Source organism: Peromyscus leucopus, chromosome 2, assembly GCF_004664715.2.
Source record: "Peromyscus leucopus breed LL Stock chromosome 2, UCI_PerLeu_2.1, whole genome shotgun sequence".
Classification (NCBI taxonomy): Eukaryota; Metazoa; Chordata; class Mammalia; order Rodentia; family Cricetidae; genus Peromyscus; species Peromyscus leucopus.
In genome coordinates, this window is record NC_051064.1 from 133,003,586 (window position 1) to 133,024,640 (window position 21,055).

At 46.4% G+C, this 21,055-nt stretch overlaps 1 protein-coding gene across 5 annotated transcripts; it reads right to left on the minus strand.

Moving 5' to 3' along the window:
- Positions 1–1,287: 1,287 nt before the first annotated feature.
- LOC114705960 (tRNA selenocysteine 1 associated protein 1) lies at positions 1,288–19,295 on the minus strand. 5 transcript variants are annotated; one of them, XM_028888157.1, is made up of 9 exons: positions 19,111–19,295; positions 18,308–18,405; positions 15,716–15,815; positions 14,953–15,005; positions 10,690–10,821; positions 8,529–8,648; positions 3,347–3,509; positions 3,187–3,220; positions 1,288–1,557 (listed from the first exon to the last, which is right to left on the minus strand). In XM_028888157.1, the coding sequence occupies exons 1-9, from the start codon at positions 19,135–19,137 to the stop codon at positions 1,421–1,423; spliced, it is 864 nt and encodes a 287-aa protein (XP_028743990.1). In that variant the 5' UTR covers positions 19,138–19,295; the 3' UTR covers positions 1,288–1,420. The 5 variants fall into 5 exon arrangements, with proteins under 5 accessions (XP_028743990.1, XP_028743992.1, XP_028743993.1 ...); XM_028888159.2 differs by having other exon boundaries at positions 3,347–3,506; positions 19,111–19,243; XM_028888160.2 differs by lacking the exon at positions 19,111–19,295 and adding an exon at positions 18,824–19,033.
- Positions 19,296–21,055: the final 1,760 nt, after the last annotated feature.

The following is a 21,055-nucleotide window of genomic DNA, read 5'->3' on the forward strand; positions in this document are numbered from 1 at the left end:
AATGCACTTGTTGCCAGGCGATGGTGGCGCACACCTTTAATCCCAGCACTAGGGAGGCAGAGGCAGGCGGATCTCTGAGTTCGAGGCCAGCCTGGGCTACCAAGTGAGCTCGAGGAAAGGCGCAAAGCTACACAGAAACCCTGTCTCGAAAAAAAAAAAAAAATGCACTTGTCTTAAAGTGGATGCTGGTGCCTACTGAACTCATAACAGCCACTTGATCCTTGGGGTGCTGGAGTTCCTAGGAGAGTAGGGGGTGCTATTAACTGCTAGCCCATCTCTTCAAACTCTTGTGAGTTGGTATCCTATGAACTGTAAATGTACTGCTTTCTGATTACCATCCAATGTTGAACACCAGATCAGGTCCCTTTGGGTTGTGTCTTTACAGCCTTATTAAAGCCTCCCTTTTACAGAGATCGACACATCTGTAACCCTCTTGTAGAAAAGGGAACTGTATAAAAGCATCTTGTGGACATTAATTGCTGTTGTCCTTAAATCATTCTACCCATGTCTAATTGCAAGTAGCTGCCAGCCAATATAATTACTGCAAGAGAAGAATGTATCTGACTCAATACTTAAGGCCCCCCAATTGCTCAAGTGTTACCTGGGGAAACCTGAAGGTTGTGGTGCATTCCTAAATACACTTTAACTTTAAAACTATATATACATCGGTGTTTTGCCTGCCTGAGGGTGTTGGGCACCCTGGAACTGGACTTAAGTTTAACTTAAGAAAAAAAGGGAGTTGGGGATTTAGCTCAGTGGTAGGGCACTTGCTTAGCAAAAGCACAAGACTTTGGATTCAGTCTTCAGCTGGGGGTGTGTGTGTGTGTGTTAAGTTGGGTGCTGGGAATCAAACCCAGGTGCTCTGCAAGAACAGCCAGCCCTTAAAGTACGTATTTCTTAAAATTAGCCAACAGTAAATGAAGATGTAACCTTGGTAAGAAAAGCTCGTATAAGGACTGCCACTTGAGTGCAATCCTCTAGGTGGTCAACAAGTTTTCTTTGTGCCAACTCCACCTCACGCTAGCTGAGGCTGGACCTCAGCTGATACCTATGGAGGCGAATGTCTCCATCTGCAGCTGGGGTTTCAGGTGCGGTTGGAAAGCTGCCTGATGTCAGTGCTGGGAACAACTTAGGTCCTCTGGGAGAACAGTAAATGCCCCGACAATGGAGCCACTTCTCTAGGACGACCAGATTTTTAATGTCACGTGACCTGGCTTTCAATTTCCTGTGTGAACAGCTCCCTTGCACGGCTTCCAGCACAGCTTACGGACAAATGAAAGCAGTACCTGAACTGGCTCACAACCTCAGGAAACCTCGGTAATTTATTAAAATCGTACAAATAATTTTCAACAAGATAAAAGCTTTGCCAAAAAAGAAAAAAAAAACTGCTGCCCTGATAACCGTCCGTCCTATGTCGTGGCTACAACATGGCCGGGATCTCTGAAGACACGGTGTCCAGGGGCTGCCAGTGACAGTCCATCAGCGCATCATACAGTTCCTCACTCTGCTCCATGAACTCCTTGTTGGCCTCAGTCACATCCAGCTGTGGTGCTGGGTCTGGAAGGAAAGGACAAGGAGTCAGAAGAACCCCAGGAAGGAGGGTCAGACTCCTGCCTTCAGGCGTCTTAGAATGATGGAGAATGTGTGGTGATAGCTGCTGTTTCTCCTTCCGGTTTACAAAGCTATATAATTGTCTCAGGTTTTCTGTTCTGCTCAGATTTAAAATGTGGGTTTGGAAGACATTTAAGTTAATGAATCCACCTTAGGAACTAACCCAATGTCTGATGAAAGGCCTGGTCACATGAGTTGGGGACCTAGTCCTCTCTCTTTCAGAATCACAAATAGATACATTTTCACAAGGTGTGGCATCCCTATAACTCCATTCCTTGGGAGGTGGAGGCAGATGGATCATGAATTTCATCTCAGCATGAGCTGATATTGGGTTTTTGAGACAGGGTTTGCCGTCCAGATGAATCTCAAACCCAATCCTGCCTCAGCCTGGACATTACAGAGGTGCTTCACCGGGATGAACATAAAAGATGCTCACAGAGAGTTCTCTCCAGGAGGCTCACTATGTGGATCTCTGGTCTAGAACCAATGCTGAAATAAAGTCCTGTACTACCACAGCAAGCTGAATTAGTTTTTTCCCCCTTCTCTCTTAAGTTTTCCTGGAACTATGTCGACCAGGCTAGCCTCAAAGTGGAGGTGCAGGCCTGTAATCCCAGCAGTGCCCAGCAAAGGAGGAGGAACAGGAGTTCAAGGTCATCCATAGCTACGCAGCGAAGACCAGCCTGGGCTTATATCTCAAACCAAAACAAAGGAACTGTGGGTGATTTCTAGTGTATTTTTTTTTTTTTTTTTTTTTTGGTTTTCCGAGACAGGGTTTCTCTGCGTAGCTTTGCGCCTTTCCTGGAGCTCACTTGGTAGCCCAGGCTGGCCTCGAACTCACAGAGATCCGCCTGGCTCTGCCTCCCGAGTGCTGGGATTAAAGGCGTGCGCCACCACCGCCCGGCGATTTCTAGTGTATTTTAGTTTCTGGTTTTGTTTTTTTTTTTCTTAAATTTTGAATCCCATTGATTTTTGGAGAACTCCCCTCCCTGCCAAGACAGAGTTTCTCTGTAGCTTTGGTGCCTGTCCTGGAACTTGCTCTGTAGCCCAGGCTGGCCTCGAACTCATAGAGATCAGCTTGCCTCTGCCTACTGAGTGCTGGGATTAAAGCTGTGGGCAACTACCGCTCGTGTGAACTTTTGTTTTTTTTGGTTTTTGTGTGTGTGTGTGTGTGTTTTTTTTTTAACCAGGTATTCCCCTAACCCCAAAATGCCCCCTTTGAAGAACTATTTTTAACCAGGAACTCACTGCCCAGGCTGGCCAGGCAAACACCAATGCACAGAAAATAAAAACAAACAAAAAAACAACAAATACAAAATAACAGAGTTACTGTTCCAGAGCCACTGGGTGGGAGAGTGCCACAGCCCGGAAGTAATGGGCTCCCTGGGAGCCGCACTCATTCTTTGGAACATACGGCACCTAGCAATCATGGGTGTGTCCATGCCCAATGAAAAGCGCGCGCGCGCGCACACACACACACACACACACACACACACACCCTTAGTGTTCCTCAACATCTACCTGAGGGCCTCAGAGCTGACATCTGGAACAGCGAACAGGCGCAGGAGGGACTCTTACCTTCCAATGCATCATCCCCAACCTCTTCATATGTCTGTCAAGAGAGGAGAGGATGGTCAGGAGCCTGAGAAAATCCTGGTTTTTGACACTCAGATCTGGGTCTCTAGCCTTCCCCACCTTTTCAAAACCCAAGCCCACGACCCATTTCACTGATGGTTACCTGCATGGTGCTCTGTGTGTAGCCATACTGGGGGTAGCTGTAGCTGTAGCTGCCGGTGTTCTGGTCGTAGCCCCACTGGGCATAATAGTTTTGGTACTGCTGGTAATACTGGTTGTAGCTGTAACTGTACATCTGGCTGTACTCAACTGGCTTTACACGACTCCTTACAAGAAACAAAACCAGATGTAAGAGGATTTCCCTCACCAAGGACTGACTAAGGCTCTGGGGTCCACTCCTGCTGCCCTCCACACTCTGCATCCCCATCCTTGCTGTAAGGATGAAGGCACAAGACAGGATAGAGCATTTAAGTGACTGGTCCAGGGTCACACAACTAAGGCACAAACACAAACCCAGGCAGTCGGCCTGCAGAACCCACACTTCTAAGATACAAGCCTTTCCTGGCTCAGGTTGTCTGCCTTGTCAGACCTCTTTCTTCAAGATCCTTTTTTAAAAATTTTTTTTTAAAGCTTTGTTTATATATTTATGTATATGGGTATTCTGTCTTTATGCACGTCTGCACACCAGAAGAGGCACTGGATCTCATTATCTTGGTTATGAGCCACCAAGCAGGTGCTGGGAATTGAACCCGGGTCCTCTGGAAGAGCAGCCAGTGCTCTCAGCCACTGAGCCTTCTCTCCAGCCCCTTTCTCAAGAGCTTAGGAGGCTCTTTTCTCTGACAGTTGCAAAAGCTCAGGAAAACAAAACATTAAAAAAATCTGGACTTTATGGGACTGGAGAGATGGCTCAGTGGTTAAGAGCACTCTTCTAGATGTCCTTCCTAGGTTCAATACATACATACATACATACATGTAGGCAGGCAAAAACACTAATGGACATAAAATGAAAAATAAATAATTTTTAAAAATATCTGGAGGCTGGAGAGATAGTTTAGAGGTTAAGAACACAGGCTGTTCTTCCAGATGTCCTGAGTTCAAATCCCAGCACCCACATGGTGGCTCATAACCATCTATAATGAGATCTGGTGCCCTCTTCTGGTGTAAAGGCAGACATGCAGGCAAAACACTAAAAAATCTGGGTTTAAGATGATTCAAGATGGATTTCCAACAACAGACTATATGCCATTACGTTCCCCACATCACAGCAGCCTTCCTGCTTCTGCAGTGATACTACTTGTGGTAGAGCTGAACCCAGTCTTCTTGCACATGCTAAGCAATGTTCTACCTTGAGCTTTCCCTTCCCCTGTGCTGAATTGTACACTGTGAAGAGGGTCTTTGCCAAGGCACCTTCTGATTGGTTTAATAAAAAGCTAACAGTCAATAGTTAAGCAGGAAGTATAGGTGGGAATTCCAGGCAGAGAGAGAGAGGAGGAGGAAGAACCTAGGTGCAGAGGGAAGACAAGGAGGTGCCATGTGATAGAAGGCAGATTAATATAAACGGGTTAATTTAAATCATAAGAGCTAGTTGGGGACAAGCCTAAGCTAAACGCTGAGCTTTCATAAATGGTAAGTCCCAGTGTCGTTATTTGTGGGCTGGTGGTCCAAAGAAGAATCTGGCCACATTCCCCAGCTACCTTTATTTGAAGAGTTATTTGGGACTTATCGTTTGTTTTTGCAGTGCTGGAGTGAGATGCAATAGAGGGTTATTTATCGTTCTCATTATACTAGCAGGATAGCTGAATCTCTCAACAGTTTGGAATTAACAAGATGGCTTAGTGGATAAAAGTGCATAAGCCTGACAACGCACATAGAGATGAAACTCCACAGCGTTGTCCTCTGACCATAAGCTTAGTGGGGGCCTGTGCACATCTTTTTGAGTGTACACACAACACACACACACACACACACATACATACACGTACTACAATAAGTAAAATTAATTAAAATGTCTTAAAAATTACAAAATAAAGCCAAGTGTGGTGGCTCACACCTTTAATGCCAGGTCTTGGGAGGCAGAGGCAGGGCTAAATAGTAAGACCATCTCTATAAAAGAGAACGAAGTTGCCAGGCAGTGCTGGCAAATGCCCTTTAATCCCGGCACTTGGGAGGCAGAGGCAGGTGGATCTCTGTGAGTTCGAGGCCAGCCTAGGCTACAGAGTGAGTTCCAGGACAGCCAAAACCTCTCACATTCTTCAGCCTCCCCCAGAGCTGGAGGGACATTCCCTTTTTAACATACTCTGACCACTGCCACTCCCAACCACAGACAGAACAGGCAAATCTACAAAGGCTCCACTGCTTTCAAAGACACACAAAAAAACATATGTGGAGAAACTTCTGAAAGAGGCCTAGATCTAAGTGGTAATCTCAGGAGCACAAGAGGAGCTCAAGCACACGACAACGGGTCTCTACTCGTGAATCTGACCTAAGAGTGTCCTGTAACACCAAAAACAAGGACCAGAGCTGATGCCACCATGCAGCTGGCTAACTCTGAGGACAAGCACTCTGTCCTTATGACTGGTATAGTCCACAGCTATGCTTCCCAAGACAGACAGGAACCCCGCTGTCAGCTGGAGCTGAGGATACCAGGCACTGCAAAGGTTGAAATACTTGACTGAGCGCTTCCCACCCCATCTCGATCTGTAGACCAGGCTGGCCTCAAACTCACAGAGATCTACCTGGCTCTGCCTCCCAAGTGTTGGGATTAAAGGCGTGCGCCTTGACTGAGCACTTTTAAGCCCCTTGATAGTAAAGGGGACTCAGCTTGTGCTAAGCAAATCCAACTGCTGATTACTGAAGCATCCAGCTCTAGACCAGGATGCTTCACTGCAGGCTCCAGGAAGACAGTCCTACTTGCCATGTTCTTCGCTGGGCACACACAGTATTCACACCTTTGACACCTCCTTTATGAATCTATGGATATCCATCACTCTATTGACAGTAATCTAGGTTCAGCTTCCTGACTTGGGCTGGTTGTGTCTCCTTCAGACACCTATGCATTATAGTGAAATTCTCCAGGGCCTGACCATCATTATTCTGAGTGTTTGAGGGCACCTCCCCAGGGGTTCAGTGTGGAATAGATAGAACAAGTCAGAAGTTTGCAGATGGGCCTTGGTTTCTGTTTACAGCCATATTGCCAGAGTCAAATTATTGAACAAACAGAATACACCAGAAACAGCCAATATGATCAACAAGAGAGGAGCTGTTGGGCAGAAATACATGTAAAAGAGTGTGCTGCAGTATATTCTGAAATAAAACCAGATAGGAGAATCCTTCAGCAGTAGAGAATGTGCTGTGCATGTATGAAGTCTCAGCACCCCGACTCCCACCACAAAGCAAGCAAAATCACCTACAATTGTGTAACTACATGGAAAGGCATGTATATGGAAAAAAACTGAGGAGAAAAATGAATATTACTTATGAAATTCAAAACTGAGTACAAGACTCTGGGTTTGAACCTCATAATTACAAAAAAATAAATCCTGGGCTGGAGAGATGGCTCAGAGATTAAGAGCACTGGCTGCTCTTCCAGAGGTCCTGAGTTCAATTCCCAGCAACCACATGGTGGCTCACAACCATCTGTAATGAGAACTGGTGCCTCTTCTGGCCTGCAGGCAAACATGCAGATAGAACATTGTATACATAATAAATAAATATATCTTAAAAAAGAAAGAAAGAAATCCTACCACACATAAATGGGCTCAATTTATAGCACATGTAGTGTATGAACAAGAAAGGGAATTGAGAAATGATAATTGCTTTTTAAAATTTCAGTTTGCTTGTCTGCACCACAGAGTGATGCAGTGCTGGCCTGGAATATGATCCTCCTGTCTCAGCTTCCTGAGCACTGGGATTACAGGTGTGTGGTACCCACTCACAGCAGTAGTCAGTTCAGAATGATGAAATGATGACTTCTAAAGGGTTTTATTTATGTGTAGGTTTCTGTATGGGGATATGTGTACTGAGGGCAGAAGGCAGGTGTGAGATCCCCGGGAGATAAAGTCATTGGTGGTTGTAAGCTGCCTAAAGTCAATGTTGGGAGCTGAACTCAGGTCCTCTGGAAGAGCAGCAAGTGCTCTTAGCCAGTAAGCCATCTCGCCAGACCTGTAACTTCCTTTAAAAACAATCTTTCTTTGCTGGGCCTACTGGCCTATACGTTTAATCCCATCACTTAGGAGGTAGAAGCAGGCAGATCTCTGAGTTTGAGACCAGCTTGATCTTCACAGCAAGTTCTAGGCCAGTCAGGACTACATACTGAAATCCTGCCACACATTCACGTCTCTGTTGCTTCAACACAACCCCTGGGAAGGTCTGTCCCGTCGTTTGGCTGCCCTTGTACTTTGCGGTGAAGACATCTCAGCCCCACTTCTGCCAGCGGCAGGGTGTCCCACCTAACTCCTAGCTATAGCACTGCCCTGTGCGCGGGAGCGGCTTGAGCAGCTATAACCTACCAGATGCCACCAGCCTCTGTTGGAATAACTCATGGTATCTCCAGACGCCACCAATGCCTCCTAGTGAGTGAAATCTCTACCTGCTTAGAAAAACCGCATTGGCTAAAGGATAAGAAAGTCACTCAGGCTGGGGGTTGGTGGCGCACGCCTTTAATCCCAGCACTCGGGAGGCAGAGGCAGGTGGATCTCTGTAAGTTCGAGGCCAGCCTGGGCTACAGAGTGAGTTCCAGGAAAGGCGCCAAAGCTACACAGAGAAACCCTGTCTTGAAAAACAAAAAAAAAAAAAAAAAAAAAAAGTCTAAACAGCTGGGCTGGACAGATGGTTTAGACTCCCCCCCCCCCAAGACAGGATCTCACAGAGATCCGCCTGACTCTGCCTCCCAAGTGCTGGGATTAAAGTCGTGCGCCACCACCGCCCGGCTGCTGTTTAGACTTCTTAACCAGTCATTCCTACTGCAACAGACACTCATAGGAACTTTGTGAGCCTCAATACAGCTAAAAAAATTTTCCCCCTTTGCTTAATTATAACAAATTCTATAGATAATTTCCCAACAGCACCTGCTGGGCACAAAGCAAGGATACATAACCAAACAACTTTCCCCTGCTCCTACCCTCAGTGCCTGACAGGGATCCCTAACTATAAGCTTCCAGGGGTGTGTGGAGGGTCATGTGGGCTGTGCTAGTTCATCCCCACACCAAGCCTGGTCAAAGCACAGTGTCTGCCACCTCTGCCTCTCTGCAGCCTGTATATAATACATATAAATGTCCCGACTCCGCACACAGCCAAAGAGGCCCAAGGCAGGGCTGGTCCAGGCCTGTGCTCTCTGTGGGACTCACGCTTTAGGGATGGCCACACTCAGCCGCACAGGTTTAGACCCCAGTCCCACAGCTCCCTGGCACTCCGTCAAGGCTCGCTTCTGTTCCAATTCATCTGTGAATTTCACAAAACCATAGCCCCTGGAGGGAGAAAGAAACCAACACACTACTTAGATCACAAATGTGATGAAGCCTATGAGAGGAAACGTGGGAAGGAAGGGCAGGAGAAGAGGTGGGCTGGAGCACAGAGGAAAAAGGGCAGGAAAGGGAGTGAGTCCCATCAAACCCAGAGGGCAGAGTACATTGGTGGGAATTCCTTCTTTCACTTCAGTCCCCATTCTTCTCCACACCTTCCTCTAGGGGCTCCTTCTCAAACAGGAGCTTCGCTCCCAAACAAGTGCAAGGGAACATTACTGCCACTGTGTAGCCATGGGGTCAGGTGAAGTTTGCCCTGCCCACTTTTTAGACTTTTTGTTGTTGTACTAGGCCTGTGGGGAAGCAGTTACAGATAGACTTGGTTCCTGTTCCAGAGGGGTCAAACTCTACTTAGAGACTGCTCATGATACCTACAAGTCAGCAGCACATACTATCTGAGGACACTCTCAGGGTAACCCCATCACATGGAGTTCCACACCGCATTAAAGAGCACCCAAAGTTCAGAAGGGTGGATAACCAGCCAGAGTCACACACAACAGAAGCAGGTTTAACTCTATGTCACATTACTAAAGCCTGAGTAAAATGACTTCACTGATCAAGAATAAGCCTTTTAGCTGCTGGTGGTGGCGCATGCCTGTAATTCTAGTACTAGGGAAGCTGAGCATTGAGAATTGTGAGTTTGAACCAGCTATGGCCATATGGGATAAAAAGGGGAGACAGGGCTAAGAGGCCGTCCTGTGGTAGGGCACTGGCTTAGCACACTAAGTACCTAGGTGCAACCTCTAGTACTGAAATACAAAAAGAACACGTCTTTCTTGGAATGGGGTGGGGTATGGTGGGTTCAATACCATGCACAATAAAGAAGAAAATAAAATAAAAAGATCCTTCTTTTGTTTTGAGTAGGGAAATCAATCTCGGGGCCTTGTACGTTAATAAGCAAGTTCTCCAACATTGAGCTACATCCTAGCCCTTTGATTGCTTTTTTTAAAAATTGTTTTTTCAAGACAGGCCAGGGTTTCTCTGCATAGCCTTGCCTCTCCTAGAATTTGCTCTGTAGATCAGGCGGTCTTATTTATTTATTTATTTATTTATTTATTTATTTATTTATTTATTTATTTTTGAGACAGAGCTTTGCTAAGTTGCCTAGACTGGTCTTAAACTCACTGTGCAGTACACAAAAACCCTGAACTTGCGACCTTGCTGTCTCAACTGGGATTACAGACCTGTGCCCACAAGTCCAACTTAATTTTTTTTTTGTTTTTGTTTTGGAGATAGGGCCTTGCTGTGTAGCTCAGGCTGGCTTGAGTACAAAATCATTAGCTTCCACCTTCCAAGTGTTGATAGGTCTCTCCATTTTCAAATGGAAAACTTAACCCTACTTTCTTTTCCTTTCTTTTTTTGGGGTGAGGAAGAATGTGAGTATTAAGAAAGAATATCAGCTAGGCAGTGGTAGTACATGCCTTTAATCCCAGCACTCCAGAGGTAGAGGCAGGTAGATCTCTAAGTTCAAGGCCAGCCTGGTCTACAGAGTGAGTTCCACGATAGCCAGGGCTATACAGAGAAACCCTGTGTAAGGGGAAAAATCAAACAAACAAGCAAAGGCTCTCATGTAGCCCAGGCTGGCCTTGAATTCACTATGTATTCAAAGATGCAAGGCCTTGATTTTCTGATCCTTCTGCCTGCACCTCCCAAGTTCTGGGAATACAGGTGTGCACTGCCACACTTAGAATAAACTAAAACATTTTTAACTACACAGAAAGCCTTAGTAACAGAAATACAACAAACAGCTATCCATATTATTCTCTCTAATCCTGACGTCAACCATATCATATGGTTTCAATTTATCGATTAGGAAACAGTCAGTGAGTAGCTGTAACTTGTATAGTGCACAGTCCCTTGCCAGTAACAAGGTTGAGCTTCAAACCAGGACGTCTGGCTCCCACCCTCCTTGGTGTCTCTGTAATACCTCCCCCCAGGAGGTAAGAATGCTACACAAAAAGGAAACAAATAGCAGGTAAGGCCTTACTTAGACACGCCTGTCTGGTCCAAAACCACCTTGCCTCCCCGGCAGGAGGGGTAGACTTTGACAAAGAACTCATACAGCATGCCATCGTCCACGTCTGGGGTCAGGTCCCCCACAAAGAGGGAGTACTCAGGGCTGAGAGGAGAGAAGAGTCAGCAAAAAAAAAAAAAAAAAAAAAAAAAAAAAAAAAAAAAAAAAAAAAACCCTGCTGTCAGTTTCTGTTTCTGGAACCTTCCTTTCTCCCCTCTTCTTTTTTAAGACAAAAGGTTTTGCTATGGAGCCCAGGGTGTCCTCAAACTCCCAGAAATCCTCCTGTCTAAGCCTCCTGAGTGCAGGAATTACAGGCACAGTTCAGGTAAGCATTGATTTGCCTACTTAACCAGATCCCACACTCTACTGCTTCGACTGAAACCCAGTGCCTCAAGCATGGGAGGCTTAACTAGCACTACAGTTCAGTATACTTCTGAGAAAGGATTATGGAAACAGACACTGCACAAAACTGTCTGATTCTAAGCATCCAGAGAGTACAGGGCTGGGTGTGGTGGGGCAAGCACTCAGGAGGCAGAGGCGAGGGATCTCCGAGTTCAAGGCCAGCCTGGTCTGCAGAGCGAGCTCTAGTACAGCCCGGGCTGTATAGTAAAGCTGTCCCTTGAAGAGGGGGACGGGTGACACAGAAGCAGGCCTTCAATCCCAGCAGCCAGGAGGCAGAGGGAGGCCACTCTCTGAGTTCAAGGCCAGCCTGGTCTACACACTGAAACCTTGTCTCAAGAAAGAGGGTGAGAGGGTGAGAGAGAGCCAGTGAGAGCGAGCAGGTGAGGGGATAGATCAGAGGCATCTCCAAGGTAGTTTTTTTTTTTTTTAAAGATTTATTTATTTATTATGTATACAGCATGTATGTGTGCAGGCCAGAAGAGGGCACCAGATCTCATTACAGATGGTTGTGAGCCACCATGTGGTTGCTGGGAATTGAACTCAGGACCTCTGGAAGAGCAGTCAGTGCTCTTAACCTCTGAGCCATCTCTCCAGCCCAGTTTTTTTTTTTTTTTTTTTTTTTTTTTTTTTTTTTTTTTTGAGATAGGGTTGCTCTGTATAACAGCCTTGGCTACTCTGGAACTCACTTTGTAGTCCAGGCTGGCCTCAAACTCACAGAGATCTGCCTGCCTCTGCATCTTGAGTGCTGGGATTAAAGGTGGATGCTACCACACCTGACCGGGACTTTCTTTTCTTTTCTTTAAAAGAAACTAGACATGTGTTCAATGTATATTTTAATTCCAATGATAAAATATAAAAGACTTTTATCTCCTAAAATCTAGTTAAGACGAAATCCTCAGACTCTGTTGGAACAAGGTCAGCAAACTTTTTCTAGAAATGTTTACATATATATTTAGTTTTGAGATTTTGTTTTGTGCCACCATGCTAGGTCTTAATTTAGCATTTCAAGCTAAATTAGAAGCCAGGTATGGTTTCCCATGCTCAGGGAGAAACAGGAGGATCCACTAATTCAAGGCTGGCTTCAGCTATATAGCAGGTTCAAAGTCTCAATACCTATATACATAGTAGAAAATGAACTCTGGTCCTCTGCAAGAGCAATACACTCTCTTCAATGCTGAATCATCTCTCCAGCCCATTATCTGGTTTTTGAAAAAGTCTCATGTGGCTCAAGCTAACCTCAAACTCCATTTGCTTAAAATTACCTTGAATTTCTGATTTATCTGCATCCACCTCCCATGTGCTAGGATAACAGACGTGTCTCTAGGCCATTTTATTGGTGCTGGGGATTGAATTCAGGGTTCTCTTCATAGACACTGTGTCTAATGAGCTACATCCCGTCATTTCATTTACAGAACTTGAGTAGGATCCAGTATGTTTCATTTCTGCTGTTTTGTTCTCATATATTGCCCAAAGTGGGTGTAGTAAATCTCCCCTGTAAGTCTCAGCTACTTAAGAGGCTACAGCAAGAATCTGAGGCCAGTTTAGGCAACACAGCCATATTGCCAACACCATGACATTGACTCTGTAACATGTCTTGTAAACATTCCAATAAATGAACATATTATAACTAAGCCACTTCTCTATTATCAAGCTATCTGGACATATGCTTTGATGAGCATTTAGGAGGTTACTCCTTGCATACATCCACGAATAAATTCTGAGGAATGGAATTACAGGGTCAATAGGTAACAAGTCTGATAAAGCTTCTGAAAAGCTGTCTTAAAACTTTCAAAAACTTCTGAACATTAATGAGGACAACTCAAATGTATCATGAACCTTAAATGGTCTTATTAATAAAATCAAACCTGAGGCCAGTAATTGGGATGAATGCTGGAAGATCAGAGAAGCAGAACAAGCCACAGCCACCTCACCTTGCTAATTGCTCAGCTGATCCTTTTTCCTTAGACTGGAAACTTCTGAGTCCTCATCCAAATGGATCTCAGCTGAATTGCTGCTCAAAAGCCTAAAAGCTTAACCAGCTCGATCTAGTTTCTGGTCCTCACGCCTTATATACCTTTCTGCTTTCTGCCCTCACTTCCTGGGATTAAAGGCGTGAGTCACCACACCTGGCTGTTTCCAATGTGGCCTTGAACTCAGAGATCCAGAAGGATTTCTGCCTCTGGAATGCTAGGATTAAAGGCGTGTGCTACCACTGCCTATGTTTAATATTGTGGCTGTTCTATTCTCTTACCCCAGATAAGTTTATTAGAGTGCACAATATTTTGGGAAACATAATACCACCACACTCAAGTTTTTTGTTTGAGTAAGGGTTTCACTACATAGTCCTGGCTAGCTGAGAACTCCGTACGGAGACCAGGATGACCTCCAACTTGCCATGTTCCTCCTGTCTCTACCTCCTGAGTGCTGAGAGCCGGGATACCTGACCACAGTGCTGTCTTTAGAGTCTGAGATAGGACTGAAGAACCACTGCTAAGTTAGAAGCTCTGTGAAACAGGCAGGATTGCTTCCAATGTGGAAATGCAAAACTGGACTGTCTATTCTAGCCTGGATTGTTCATTCCCTAACACAGTAGCCAAATACTTCTAGACAGCTACCAAAAATGATAATCAATTCACATTCTTACTGAATAAAACCTCAAAACCTGGAAAGTTAACATGGTGGAAGGTTAAGGGGTGTTGGCGGGAGACTAAATACAGAAAAGACATGACCTCAACAGGCATGGTGGCACACACCTATAATCTTAGGCGCACATGAGGAATAGAGAGGACTGTGGGGAGTTAAGGCCAGCCTTGGCAACCTAGTGAATTCTTGGTCAGTGTGGGCTACAGAATGAGACCTGGTTTCAATAAAAGAAAAAATAAATAGCCAGAGCTCAGGATATAGAGGTCTTGCCTTCTGTGAGGGTTTGAATAAGAATGGTTAGCTGGGCGTCGGTGGCACACACCTTTAATCCCAGTACTCAGGAGGCAGAGGCAGGTGAATTTCTGTGAGTTTGAGGCCAGCCTGGGCTATAAAGTATGTTCCAGGAAAGGTGCCGAAGCTACACAGAGAAACTGAAAAAACAAAAACAAACAAACAAACAAAAAGAATGGTCCCATAGGCTCATCTATTTGAATGCTTAGTCACCAGTGAGTGGAACTCTTTGACAGAATTAACAGGATTAGGGGGCATGGCCTTGCTGGAGGAAGTGTGTCACTGGGGGTGGGCTTTAAATTTTCAAAAGCCCATACCAGGCCCAGTGTCCCTCCCTCCCTCTCTCTCTGCAGCTCATTACTTCCCCAGCACCATGCCTGCAATGCCCGCCGCCATGCTCGCCATGCTCCCCGCCATGCTGATAACGACTAAACCTCTGACTATAAGCAAGCCCCCAGTTCTTTCTCAGAGTTACCACAGTCATGGTATCTCTCTTCATACAACAGTGACTAAGACGCCTTCCATGCATAGAGTTCTGGGTTCAATCACCAGCACTGTGTATCTCTAACATTCAACGAACTGGGGGTGGGAGCATGAACCTATTAATCACAGCACTTAGGAAGTAGATGCAGAGGATCAGAATCTTAAGGTCATCCTTGACTACACAGGGAGTTTGAGGCCAGCCTGGGATATATGAGACCCTGTCTCCCCCACAAAAAGGAGCCATCCAAAGAAGGAAAGACAGCCTTGACTGAAGGAGGCCGGGGAGGAGAGTAGTCTTTACAGCCAGATTGAACTCTCCACCCTCCTTCTGGCAGTAACTGGCACCATGGCATCTGTGCCTCTATCCAGACATATAGACATAAAGCTTGAGCTACACTGGTGTGGCTACTTACTTACCTGTTGTCTGGTTGTTTCCCATAAGTGGCATAATTCAGCTTAAAACGTTTTGCCTAGAAATTTAAAAACACATGAACAAACTAAAACAGAGAAGGGTTTTTTCAAAAGCCAAACAATATTTGAAAAAAAACTGAAATAAATTACCTTGGCCAAAACATCTCCCCCTCTCTAAGCCTCAGCTTTTCTCCTGTATAAAATGAGGGGGTTGCACGGTTGACCGTTAAGGGCACTGCCAGCTCCATGGTTCTATGAGCCCAGGTGTGCCCGCTGGTACAGCTGTAAGCTAAGTAACTGTGGGAAGAGCAGAATGTAACTCTCTTGAAATGTGTTCTGTCTGCTACCAGCCTGCTCTAGATTCTCAATCAGGGGAAAGACCTAGAGTTTCAAGTCTTTATTTTTGGCCCTGGGGTTGAACCCAGGGTCTTGGGCATGCTAGGCATACTCTACCACTGAGCTACACCCCCAGCCCAATTTTGAGTCTTCTGTCCTAGAAGGCAGTACTGCAGAGTAGAAAGGGCCAGGGTCTCACAGGCAATCGATTTTCCCTCTGAATCTTGACTCTGCCACTTACTACCTGTACTGCCTTAAACAAATCATTGTACCTCCCCGTGCTTCAGTTTCCTGGTCGGTCAGAGACAACACTACTACTGCGCAGGTGGCTAAAGGAGTAAATAAAATGAGAAGCATCCAGTAGCAATTCAATGTGTGGTGGAAATTAACGACAATAAAAAAGGCAAGGTCATTATCGTCCAAATGTCCTTACAGGTGTGGCTCCTGGGAGGGGCTTCCCATTAATTTTATGCAAACACTTCTCGGCTGTGCCCAAATCTGCAAATTCCACAAAGCAGTAGCCAGCTGGGATTCTGGAAAGAAAGCAGAGAAACAGAGTCCTAAAGATGCCCAGGTACATCCTGGCCTGAAGAGAAGAAAAACAGTTTTCTTTCTTTTCTCTCTTTTTTTCTTTTTTCCTTTCTGTTAAGACAAGGTCTCACTATGTAGCTTAGACTGTTCTGGAACTCACTCTGTAGACCAGGCTGGCCTCAAAGTAAGAGATCAGGTTGCCACTGCCTCCCAAGTGCACCACCACCACCCAGCTTAAAAATAAGTTTCCAAGCAGAGCCACTATTATTATTATTATTACTACTACCACTACCACTACTCTACCCCATATTCCAGATCAGAAATAACTTGCAAATTTAATGCAAAGACAGTGAATCTGGACAGTTCTTGGATTATTAGTATTTTTGTGTAGGGTTTGAGGCCAGCCTGGTCTACAGAGCAAGATCCAGGACACGTACCAAAACTACAGAGGAACCCTGTCTCGAAAAAAACAAAAACAAACAAAAAGCCTGACTTTCATCCCAGCACTCAGGAGGAAGAGGCAATCAGATCTCTGAGTTCAAGGCCAGCCTGGTTTACGGAGTAAGTTCCAGGACAGCCAGGGCAACAAAGAGAAATGTCTTGAAAAACAAAACCATCTACATGAAAGCTCCTGCCACAAGGCCCTGGATTCTACATTCAGCTTGTGGGGCAGATGAGTGTCATCGGAAAAGGAAAGACTGGCTTTCGTATGCTGGAAATCAGGAGCTCATCGTGGTGGTACATGCCTGTAATCACACTTCAGAGAAATGGTTCTCAACCTGGGGTCGAGACCCTTGGGGGCGTTGAACAACCTTTTCACAGGGGTTGCACATCAGATATTCTGCATATCAGATTCATATACAATTCATATCAGTAGTAAAATTAGAGTCATAAAGTAGCCAAGAAATAATTTTATGGTGTGGGGAGTCACAACATGAGGAACTGTATTAAAGGGCTGCAACATTAGGGAGGTTGAGAACCACTGCGCTAGACAATGCAGCTTAACAAAGCTTGTGCATCGTGTCAGTAGCCTCGTCTAGAGGCTCTCAGTATACAGGAGGGTTAGCACATGTGCGGATATCATACCATGTACATGGGGGATGGGGGTCCTGGGGTTTGGGTATCTGGAGGTTCTTAGAACAGCTCCCTCATGAACACTAAGGGAGAAACCTGAAATTGTTCCCTCCTGTCCAATCACAAAGAGCCTGAGGTGGCATGGCTAGGCATTCTTTAATATTTATAACTAACCATTTGAGAATTATTTGGAGTTTCTTTGTTTGGTTTTTTGACACAGGGTCTTTATATACACACACACATACATACATATATATATATATTATATATATATATATATATATGTATGTATATGGCTGTTCTGGCCTTTCAAGTGCTGGGATTATAGGCCAGTGCCACTATCCCCAGCTAAATTATCTGAGAAGTCTATACAGTGTAGCGTATGTCCAGGATCTCCAACTCAGGTCAACAGGCTTATGAGACAAGTGCTTGTCCCTGCTGAGTCCCCTCACTGCCCTCCTTCAACCTTGTACTTCTGAACCCTCCAGATTCCTTGAAAAAGAAAAAAGAAAAAAAAAAGGTGTGTGTGAGATGGCACATGCTCAGAATTAAACACTGGGGAGCTGGAGCTATGGTTCAGCAGCTAAGAGTTCTACACTGCTGAGTTCGAGGCCAGCCTGGTTTATAGGGGACAGGACAGCCAGGGCTACACAGAGAAACCCTGGCTCAAAAAAAAAGGTTCTGGCCGGGCGGTGGTGGCGCACGCCTTTAATCCCAGTACTTGGGAGGCAGAGGCAGAGGCAGGCGGATCTCTGTGAATTCAAGGCCAGCCTGGTCTACAAAGTGAGATCCAGGACAGGCACCAAAACTACAGAGAAACCCTGTCTTGAAAAAAAAAAAAAAAAAAACAAAAAAAAAAAGGTTCTGAATTGCTCTCCCAAGGGGCCTCAGTTTGACACTCAGCAACCATGTAGGCCACTTCACAGGATCTGACACCTCTGGCCTCCACAGGCACCTGCACATCCTTATTCCCACATAAAACATACACCCAATCAAAAATAATAAATCTTTAAACAAAGAGGCAGGATTGCTGGCACACCTGTGACTGGTGTGCACCTAAGAGGCAGAGGCAGGGTTGCCACAAGTTGGAGGCCGGCCTACTTATGGTACTACATCGAGACCCTGTTTCAAAACAAGATAATGATAAATGAAACACACAAGTGCCTTAACAAAGGTCACACAATACAGTTTTAAAACACCCTGCCCTGAAACGCTGGGATACTGAAACCTGAAAAACTCGGTGCTCCCGCTCAGTAAGCGCCCCCCCGGAAAGCCCATGTTCCTTTTTTATAATACTGTGTGATTACTACTGCTACCCCCAGGTGAGAAGCCCTGATTTCGTGTGATGTTTATTCCCTTGAAGGACAGCAACAGCAGGCTCTGTTAAGTGAGAACTGGGAAGATGGAAAGGGAGATGTACCCAGTGAGACGGTTTCGGATAATTTTGACGCTCATCACAGTCTCCCCCATGGTGGCAAAGGCTCTTGAGATGAAGTTCTCATCCATGTAGGGTTCCAGCTGCATAAAAACCACAGCAGACCTCAGTTCCTTCCGGGAGCCCCGTAGAGGGTCGAGCCCCTCCCACTGTCCAGGCCACTCTCCACTGCACAGAAGTTCCAACCTTCTCCCTTTCTTCAAACCGCTCGCCTTGTTAGGCGGTGTGGTACGGGTCTTTAGTCCCCGCACTGGGGAGCTAGTGGCGGGCGGATCTCATGGTGAGTTCGAGGCCAATCTGGTCTACATAGTGAGTTCCAGAACATTCAGGACTATGTGAGACCCCCATCTCACGACAAAAATAACAAAAACGCTCCTCTTTATGGAACCTCCCGTGCGTCCGGCCATAGAAACAAAGGGCCCCTCAATTCTAGGTGCTCATCCCATTCCACCCCCAAAACCTCCTTTTCATTCCCATACTGGGAAGGGGGGACCCCAGAACCTGCAAGCCGTGGATTCTGCATCCGGTGAATCTTCCTCAGGACGCCCAGCCCCCCTTTCCTATTAGGGCCGGGGTGAGAAAGGGGCCTCGCTAATGAAGGCCAAACTAGAACTCTCTCTTTGCGCCGGTCCTCCGGCCTCTGCCTGGCAAGTGCAGGGACTAAGGCGTGCGTGCGCCAACACTGGGCCCGGCTGGCGTCACCGCCGCCTTCTGGGATCTGCAGGCCCCTCGCCCCCAGGCCCGCCCTCCCCTCTGTCCTCCTCAGAGCTAGGGCGGCCCTCACTCACGTCCCCCATCCACAGGCTGGCCGCCATCCCCCACCCGGGCGGCGGGACCGTGCGGGCCCGCGGCGCGCACCCGCGCCCGTCTGCGCGGCAGAGACAGCCGGAGTCTGCGCCGGCGACACCTCCCGCGCACGCGCAGTCGCGGCGGCCAGGCGCGCGGATCCGGGTGTTCCTCCGATCGATCAGCCGCTTCCGGCTCCTAGGGGGTGTGGCTTCGCCGCGGAGGGGCGTGGCTTCGAGTCGGGCGCAAGAAGCCTGCCTGGCGTCGGCTCCGGAAAAAAAACCACGAAGGGTGGTCTACTCCGTTATTTAATAAAACCATGTAAATACTTCTCTAATTGAGAGAGGTAAGGTTCGCTCTCTGGAGGGAATTGCAAGCATAAGCACGAAGGCAAATTAGTGACGGAACGCCTCGAGGAGCTTGGACGGGCCGCGGCCCGCACAGCTGTCCTCTTGCGCTGCATTCCAGCTCAGGGAAAAAAACGCTAGGGCTCTTTTGGAGATGTAAAGAGATTCTTCCTTCTCATAAAGCCCTATGGCGGAGAGGAGTAAGGGACAGTTAGTTCTCTTGATAATCTAATCAAAGCCCTCTCACCCATCCTTTTGAGGGGGAGGAGGGCGGGGCACGGTCTCTATGTAGCCCCCGCTGGTCCCTAAGTGCCTAGACACAGAGATATACCCGCTTCTGCCTGTTTTTATGAACTCCAGTCCTCTGAAAAAGCATTCCTTCCCATTAACGCCTAAGCCATGTCTCCGGTCCCACGCTTTAATTTTTATTGATTTTCCTTGAGTCAAGGTCTCATTATCTTGCTCAAGTCGTCCTGTTGCACACTATATAGTCTAGGCTGGCTGCAAACTCCCTGAGTGCTAGGTTTATGAGTGAGAGACACCACTCCTGGCCCCTCCCACTTTCTCTCCATCACACCAAGGCTTTACCTCTGAGCACAAACCTACCCAAAGTAAATTTGGTTTTTGAGAGCTAAGGTGGGCTTATCCCAGGCTTCAACATCAGGTTGGTACTCAGTTCAGGTGGTGGCCCACGCCTTCAATCCCAGACTTGGGAGGCAGAGGCAGGTGGATGGTTCTTTTTGAGTTCTAGGCCAGCCTGGTCTACAGAGTGAGTTCCAGGACAGCCAGGGCTACACAGAGAAACCCTGTCTCAAAAAACAAAAAACGAAAAAGTGGGAAGCTCCTGTGACAATGAAGCCAAGTGCCTAAAGGAGCCCTAACGGCTTCCCATCCCCAAACCAAGAATTCAAGTCTGAAAACCAGAGGCCAACTATGAGTCTCCAAATTTCATGTTCCCTTCTATTGCTGTATGAATAGTGCTAAGGGTCTGTTGAGATGGCTCAGTAGATAAAGGTTCATGCCTCCAAGCTTGAGGACTTCTGAGTATGCACACACATACAAATGTAGTTTTTCAGAGGCCAGAGAGGGCACTAGATCCCATGGGACTGGAGTTACAGATGGTTGTGTGGCACCATGTGGGTGAAGAGAATGAACCAGCGTCTTCTGCAAGAGCAGCCAGTGCTCTGAAACACTAAGCCAGTGTTGTGGAATATTACTTTAACTATGTAAAAATGTGTTGCTTTGCCTGACTAAGGCACCTGATTGGTCTAGTAAAAAGCTGAACAGCCAATAGCTAGGCAGGACAGGGACAGATAGGGCTGGTGGACAGAGAATAGGAGGAGGAATCTAGGGGAGAGAGAGAGACAGAGACAGAGACAGAGAAGAGAGACAGAGAATGAATGAGCAAGAGAAGAGAGAAAGAGGGAGAAAAGGAGCCCAGGGCCAGCCAGGCATCCATCAGCAAACTAGACATTGAAGAAGCAGAAAAAAATAGAACATACAGGATGAAAGAAAGGTAAAAAGCCCTGAGGCAAAAGGTAGATGAATAGAAACAGGTTAACTTAAATTATAAGAGCCAGTGGGACAAGCATAAGACAAG